Source organism: Girardinichthys multiradiatus, chromosome 20 (genome assembly GCF_021462225.1).
Source record: "Girardinichthys multiradiatus isolate DD_20200921_A chromosome 20, DD_fGirMul_XY1, whole genome shotgun sequence".
NCBI lineage: Eukaryota > Metazoa > Chordata > Actinopteri > Cyprinodontiformes > Goodeidae > Girardinichthys > Girardinichthys multiradiatus.
Window position 1 is genome coordinate 5414359 of NC_061812.1, and position 8774 is coordinate 5423132.

General features: G+C 37.2%; 1 protein-coding gene across 2 annotated transcripts in view; it reads right to left on the reverse strand.

Moving 5' to 3' along the window:
- Window positions 1–7986, reverse strand: part of rspo4 (R-spondin 4) — a 51706-nt gene extending 43720 nt beyond the window's left edge. The window contains exon 1 of one of the 2 annotated variants that reach the window (XM_047347821.1): window positions 7440–7986. In XM_047347821.1, coding sequence (XP_047203777.1) covers window positions 7440–7524 — 85 coding nt within the window. In that variant the 5' untranslated portion in view covers window positions 7525–7986. The remainder of the gene's footprint in view (window positions 1–7439) is intronic. The other variant, XM_047347822.1, reaches the window with a different exon arrangement.
- Window positions 7987–8774: the final 788 nt, after the last annotated feature.

Sequence of the window (8774 nt, forward strand, 5' to 3'; positions counted from 1 at the left end):
GTCTGAAATTAATTTGATTTTATTGTGTTTTAAAACTTTAAAAAGTGGAAAGTGTAGAACTGACTGGAGATGCAGTTGCATATTTTTTTTGAATAAAGTAGTATAAGCAGGCATAGCTTAGTATGAACAGAATAGATAAATTATACAACAATATAACCATTTAAAAACGGGCAGTGCTAATGTTTAGCATTTATATAAGAATGTGCCCATATTTGAGAAAATAACATGTTTAAATCACTTTGGAGTTGTTTTGATATTTAGACCACAATGTGTCCCAGCTGTACCTGAATGCCTCATGGGCTGCTGTTGGGAAAATCCATTTTTATTAACGGAGATTACTCGAACTTCCATTGGATATGATTTAAGGAGTTTGTGCTGGTTGGATGCTACAGGTAGCCATTTGGACCTTATAGCTGATTTGTCTTCAGAACCAGTGATGTTTACATTCAGGTAAAGAGAGCTTCGTACCTAAGATGCATGCGCTGACATAAAGTTCTGGTTCGGTCCACCTTTCTTTCTCAGCTGTAGCTGCATGAGAAACCTTCGTGTTTCCAAATAGCAGAGTTTAGTGATAGCTGGGAGTCCTGTCTGGTGTCACTTTTTGAAGTTGCGCAACAGAACGTCGGGCTGCGCACTTTCTGCATGAGTTCCGGTGTTGTGCGAAATTCTGTTCCCCTGAAATATTCTGTTCCCTCTGTGTCGGGAGCGCGCACTGCAGCCAGAGAGGCGGATCCGACCGTCTTCACAGCTTTTCTGATCGATTTGTCGGTAAAACGACGAAACGTATTTATGTCAATGTTGTTACTTCATTTTGAATCAACAGCTCCTAGAAAAAAGAAATAAATACAAAACGAACCTGGTCTTGTGAGGTTGTTTTTGCACAGTTTCGTGTTGTTTGTCTTTTCCAACTTGTGTCATGTTCACTTTAACCTGACGGACATCAGTCAGCCACCAACAAGTCGTGTTTATTTCTACTTTTTTATTACTGATATGAAACAATGGATGCTCACTCTGTTGGCTTCCTGAATAGATGAGAGTGTAGCTTATTTTTCTGGTAAATCGCGTTCTAATGTAAAATATGACAAAATACTGGATTTATAAAAGATATTTTACTGCTTTGATAATGGTACAGTCTGATGTTTTGTTTAAAATAATCAGCTCTAGTATTATTTAAGTACTTTACATATTCCTATATTAAACATATTGTCCCTGTCATGTATGAGAACATATTTCCTCTCTTTTAAAAAGAGGGGAAAATATTTATAGGAACATCATAGAGGAACACAGTATTCCAGCCTGACGCTCACACCTCGTAATGTTTTGTTGCCCCATGGGACAGAGATTAACCAATCACCTTATATTTTGGGTTGGTCATTCCTTACATTTTACACAACTATTCTTGTGAATGTGGACACATTTACTCTTTATTTGCCAGAGTTACAGGGGGGAACAGAATATTTCAGACAGCTGAAACAATCAGTTCCCCCTCTATAACATGGCAACAAATTCTTTTTTCAACAAGTCCTTCACTGTGTTTATTCCTCTCATCGTGGACAACAACTCCTGTGAATTTGGAAACATTTGCTCTTTATAGGCTCGAGATACTTTGGAGGAAAAGTTCAGTTATATTGTTTTTAAATTTCAAAGTTGTTACATTATTTTGCTAATCTTTGGTCTTTTAATACATTTGCAGTCTGTTAATGCATTTATTGCTATAATCGTGAAGGATTACAACATCCAGAATACAGGTCAGGCTGCTTTTATTGATTCATTTGCAATGACAGCAATGTGGCAAGAAAAAGTCCAAGATTAAAGGTAGATCTCATGCATTCTACTATGTGTTTATGTGTGAGTTTTCCATGTGATAATAACAGTTTTGAATCAATGATAAGATAATGTGTTATTAGTTGTGATATTTATTCTTGAATATATATTACCAGGTCTTGCTGTAGCATTTAGAGCAAATTCTAATCTTGGTACATTGTTTGTATTACTAAACATACATTTTTGGTTGGTGACATCAAAACATGTTTACTGCTTTTTTTTAAAACTACAGATGAACCCAATGGATTATGTAGTAATTCTGGGAATTAATAATCATCACAACCACTGGACATTAGTGGTAAGAATTTGTTTTTATATTTTAAAAATATCTTATATAATAGTTATGTCATAAGCAAAAACCACATGAAGACTGTTGACACTTAATAGGTGATCTACCTTGGATCCACTGGGGGAGTCAAAGCAAGACATCCAAAAATGTTTGTAAATCACAAGCTATGGGTAGATATGAAACGTTAACTTAAGCATTAAATTCAGATGACGGTTCTTCTTATTAATATACCTATATTAACAGGGCATTTATGAGAAAGAAGGGATGCAGTGTGTCAAGGTGGACATGTGATACTGTCAAACATCCCAAACAACAGGACAGTACATCATGTGGAGTATATGCATTGAAGGTCCATACAAATTTTCACACAATGTATGATTATGATGTATATTTTGAAACATTTAAACTTTGTTATTAATTTAAAGCCATTAAATAAGGCTTTATATGTCAGTTTGCAGAAAGACTCCTTTCAAAAGAGGCTGTGGATTTCCCTGTTTCCACAGAGGCGGTTAATAGCTTCAGGTTTGACATTGCTGTGAAACTTCTCCTTAACAGTGGTGAGAAATCTAGTATTGTTCTACCAAAAGTTTCTCATTTTAAAGTTTGCATTAATTGTTATCACGATTACAATTGTTTGCAGTTGTTGCTACAAAGATAGGAATACTTAGCCAAAAATAACTACATTGACAATAGGGTCTGCAATAACATTTGTTTAAGAACATTTTTCCTTTTTGTCCACAAATAAATAAATACACCCATTATATTTTCTGTTGTTATTAAACTTCATAATGCTACTTTTATCACTAATTATGTCCAAACGTGGTACATTCTCATAGACAGCTCCTGAATAAATTGTGTTTGTGCTTAACACATCCTGTTTAATAGAAACCAGATCTGCATCTTGAAGCAAGTCACTGAACTCCACAGACAAACAAACTTTGAATCACAAAAGATTTGCAGAGTGAATCTGCAAAAACAAGAAAAACTGTATATATATAGCTATATTTTTATACTTCACATTTATTCTTATCAGATGACGTGGAAGACTTGTGCCACTTCTGCGGAGAGATGGAAAAGAGACGGACTTGAACTGGGTAACAACATTTTAGAATTATTCACACATGTATTGTTAGGAGGTTAAATGGAGAGGACCTAAACTGTAATTTTAACTTGCGTAAGCAAGCTTTGATAGGATCCTGCCCTCCTGCGGACCGAAGTTGGAATAAGAAGGAATGAATGGATGTTATAATTGTAAACAGATATTTTTGCTGAAAATGCCTTATATTATTTGTCCTTTTTCTAGATCCAATGTGAGATATGCCTGAGGTGGTTTCATCAGGCATGTGTGGGAAGCCCACCAACAGAAAACACATTTAAGTGCTTTGCATGTTCTTTTTAGGTTTGTGTGTCTGCTGTGGTGTGCTTGTTTGTTTAGACTTTCTCTAAAAGTCAATAAATTACATTTAGAAAAATAAGCTTGATATTTTTCTTCACAAAACTTTTGTATAAGGTAACTAGGGGAAGAAAAGACCCAAAGTCTCAAAATGCACTAAATGTAACATCCGTGAATCCTGTACGTTATTTTGTTCCCATGTTATAGAGGGGGAACTGATTGTTTCAGCTGTCTGAAATATTCTGTTCCCCCCTGTAACTCTGGCAAATAAAGAGTAAATGTGTCCACATTCACAAGAATAGTTGTGTAAAATGTAAGGAATGACCAACCCAAAATATAAGGTGATTGGTTAATCTCTGTCCCATGGGGCAACAAAACATTACGAGGTGTAAGCGTCAGGCTGGAATACTGTGTTCCTCTATGATGTTCCTATAAATATTTTCCACTCTTTTTAAAAGAGAGGAAATATGTTCTCATACATGACAGGGACAACATGTTTAATATAGGAATATGTAAAGTACTTAAATAATACTAGAGCTGATTATTTTAAACAAAACATCAGACAGTACCATTATCAAAGCAGTATATAAATCCAGTATTTTGTCATATTTTACATTAGAACGCGATTTACCAGAAAAATAAGCTACACTCTCATCTATTCAGGAAGCCAACAGAGTGAGCATCCATTGTTTCATATCAGTAATAAAAAAGTAGAAATAAACACGACTTGTTGGTGGCTGACTGATGTCCGTCAGGTTAAAGTGAACATGACACAAGTTGGAAAAGACAAACAACACGAAACTGTGCAAAAACAACCTCACAAGACCAGGTTCATTTTGTATTTATTTCTTTTTTCTAGGAGCTGTTGATTCAAAATGAAGTAACAACATTGACATAAATACGTTTCGTCGTTTTACCGACAAACCGATCAGAAAAGCTGTGAAGACGGTCGGATCCGCCTCTCTGGCTGCAGTGCGCGCTCCCGACACAGAGGGAACAGAATATTTCAGGGGAACAGAATTTCGCACAACACCTGTATAAAACAGCGCTGTATTTGTTCGGTAGATGTGCGCACCGAACCGACTGTACCGGATATTTTCACTAGCAATAGGTGTACTTAATCCCCTAATTAATATATATGACTATTCCTGCACAAGCTCAAAATACCAAATTAAATACAGACAACATATTTAATCTTGAATATTATTTCAAATGTTCATTGATTCTTATTGTTTTCTTTTATAGATTAAATTTAATAAAATAGTTTTTCAATTAATCTAATTACCTTTTGCAAGTGAACACGTCTGTGATGCTCTTTATTATATTTGAAAACAAATGATCTGTTAGTTTTATGGCGAAAATTTCCTACAGGACAAAAAACTTTCGCATCAACGTGCTTTAAATGTTGTTTTGTTTTATTCACCAAAAAATTGTTTGAATGTTTTCTGATTCCCACTTTACCTCAGATTCTTCCTGCTCTTTTTAATGCAAACCCGGGAACAGATTCCACAATAATTATTTGTTAAACAAATGGGAAGACTGGAGAAGAGCTGTGTGAAATACTAAGTGCACCCCTCGATCCAACAGAAGAAAAAAGAACCTCTCCGTATTAATTTTCCGTGTGACTTGTTAGTCTCTCACGTCGTTGTGGAGAAGTTTTAGCCCACTCATTTGTAAGGTTGCTTCAGTTCTTTAGGTTCTGCAGACATTCTTAGGTCTACTGCTCTATGTTGATCCCTCATGAGCATTTTAATGAAGTTGGGTCTGAATTTGGACCTGGTCATTACAACATTCTCCTCTTTTAAGATATTCCAGGGTAGATTTTAGGCTGTTTTATGGTCCTCTTGTTTGGATAAAGCTTCATCTGTTAGACAGATGGCCTCACACGTGACTCTAAAATACCTCATGCAGATGAGTTCATAGTTCACTCACTCAGGGACTGCAAGATGATCAGGTGTAAAAATCATTAGCCGCCCACCTCCGTGCTTGACAGTTAATCTTGCTCTTTTATTTGCTTTGGCGTGATGAATTTTTAAATAGTAGATCAATAGTCCTTTAAATTGGGCTGCACTTTGGTGCAGTGCAGCAAGAAGGTCCTGAGTTCAACTCCTTGCCGGAGGTCTTTCTGCATGGAGTTTGCATGTTCTCCCCGTGCATGCGTGGGTTCTCTCTGGGTACTCCGGCTTCCTCCCACAGTCCAAAAACATGACTGTTAGGTTAATTGGTCTCTCTAAATTACGATGGAATATTATGGCCAAGCTAAGTCATCTTTTTTTAAATAACCAGAATAAAGTCGTAGACTAATATTACGAAAATAAAGTCAAAATATTATAAGACAAAAGTAATGACAGCTCCTTTTCCCCATGCACACACACCCATGTGAATGGGTGTGTGTGCATGGTTGCTTGTCGTCTGTGTCTTGCCCTGTGATAGACTGGCAACCTGTCCAGGGTGTAACCTGCCTCACACCCGTAGACTGCTGGAGATAGACACCAGCTCCCCCGTACCCTGTACGGAAGAAGTGGATATAGAAAATGGGTGGATGGTCAGATAAATTTTCCTAAATTGATGGGCAAAACATTTTCTTATCGAAGGTCCTTGCTGATATGTCTTTCCACTATGGCACTGTGTTGACACGCAGCAAGGGTGTACTTATTTGGTTCCCACACCTTTTAGAGTTTGGTTCTATCTATGTTTGATAAACAACAGAGAGGGAGCTGTAATGTGCTTTTAGACACATTTAATTTTTGCAGAAGCGATGTCTGTCCACTGAAAAGATCAATTAATTTGAAATAAATTATTTTTCAAAAAATGTCACTTTTAGAACAGCTTCTCAAAAAATCCAAACTTAATACAATATTTTACACTAACGGTGACCAAAAAGCTTTTCAATGTGCTGCATTGAGTATAAGCACATTTCAGCCCTTTATCCACAATTTCAATTATTTTCCTCCCTGTTCTCTTTTAAAAATGACCACAGATGCTCGCAATTACCTACAGTAACCATAGAAACAGAGTACCAGCCCTGATGGACAGAATAATGGGCTCAGCTCTCTCTGACCTCTGCACTGCAGCTTTCACACTGAAATACAAAACTCCTCCTACTTCTGCTTCTGTTGCTCAGATTTTGTTTTAAGAGGCAAAAAGGAACCAAGTCCAGATGGACAACTTGAAAAGATGTTAAAAAGTAGAAAATATAAGGCGCAGATGGCAGAGAAGAGGAAAATAAACCAATGTAATTCTGCTGCTGGTAAATAGATGGATTTTGAGGTTGATGCTTCGACCTGTTTAAGCTTTTAACTTTTAAAAGTCATCATCTGGGAATTTGTCCAAAATAAATTTTATAATACTTTGCACGACATCATGTATTTAATTGTGTTATTAATAAGGTATTTTAATGTAAAGTTTAAATCTGTCAGTTGCATCTGAAGGCTTCATGCTGAAACTGAAATAATCATTCAATATTTTGTTTCTGGCCGGCTGATTGAGGTAGAAAAGTTGCGTGATTGAGACTGGCTTCTTCTCCATTATTACCAAATTCTTGAGGAAATACAAGGCACTGCTGAGCGCGAGGGTTACCACATACCTGTCTGGCTGCAGTTATTTGAAAAAAAGACTCATTAGGCTCAAATCTAAACCTCAGGAGAGTTTCAGAATGAGGAGAAGTCTGCCGACACACAGCTTAACAGTGAGCGACCGCTCAGCCACAGAGTAATGTGAGAAGAAAAAGGATAAATTCAGATTTTTATTCATAGCAGAGTGGCATCGGATTTTATGAATATGCAGAATATAAAACAGTTGTTCTTATTTTGAATACACTAATTTAAACTTTTATAAAAATTAATTTATCTGGAAGCCAGTTAGAATATCAGCAGATATTGGTGTAAACTGGAGCAGTTCACATTTCCCTGGTGTTCCCTGACTTTTACTCACCGCTTTGCTTCTGCATGACGCCAGACCCCATCCTGATCACCTCACAAAACAAGGACATCACAATGGCAAAGAGTTGCAAATGCATCTGGGTTGCTGGCAAGCGCCCGCTTCAGTGCCAGGCTCCGGACATCTGCAGGGATTCCAGGGGTGGCAGGTTGGGAAATTTAGCTCCACAATGAGGCGCAAAGAAAGACGAGGCAGGGGGGAGGCGAAAGGTTTTTTGAAAAGCTAAAGGAATGGGATGGATGGAATTGAAATAAGTGGAGGAGATAAGGTCGCAGGCCTGAAGCAGCAATGAAAGCGATGAAACAGAGGAGAGAATCGTCCTCTCCTCAGTCCTGTTTCACAAGGATGATTTAGGGCTGATATGAGGAGACAGGCGGTCGTAAACAAGAGGAGCAAAGGAGAAGCTGGAGGTGAGGAGAGCAGAAAGCCTCGTCGGCTTCCAGAGACTGCCAGTTTGGAGGGAAAACTCAACATTTAACTGCCACTGTCAAATTTGCGATAAACGAGCTCCACTTATCCCATCGCCATCTTTAACCCTTTGCAGGCTGTGTGCACTCTGGGCCTTAAGTGGTTCCACATTTCCAGCCTGATCTCCAGCCCCCTCCTCCTGACCCTACCCATTGTTGTTCAGTCCCGTTTTTGTTTTTCATGCTTGCACTCGGCAGGTTTGCTTTCTGTGGCAATCCTATTAAACATGTGCACACAGTAAACTTAATTTGAACACACTGAAAGAAAAACAGCTGGAGAGCAGCAGAGAGGAGAGTTTACAATTTAATTAAAGCCTGTCGGGTTTTTGCAAAAGACTTGTGCTTATTAGGAATCAGGTAAACAATAGTTTTTTTTTTTTAAGACAACATAAATAGTCCAGGGTGTACCCCGCCCCTCGCCCATAGACTGCTGGAAATAGGCACCAGCTTCCCCGCGACCCACTATGGAATAAGCGGTAGAAAATGACTGACTGACTGACAACATAAATAACTTGAGTTTCCTGTAACAAAATTGTTACAGGAAACTCTGCAGGTACCTATTTTGTTAATAGGTACCTAAGGGAAACATAATGCAGTGTTTTACAGTGCTAAAATTATTTATACATTTTTTTTAAATTTTAAAATCTTTTTAATATTTAAAAGATATATAGGTGCGATGTCTGTTATTGCATGTAAAATTAAATACTTTATACTTTCCTATTATTATTATTATTATTACTATTATTATTATGAATCTATTTTAATATTTCTACTGTCCATTTTCTCATAAAAAAAAGCAGTGAGCAGAAGTAATAACTTATATTAACCCACCCCTACTCCTGCAACATTATTCCCATCATTT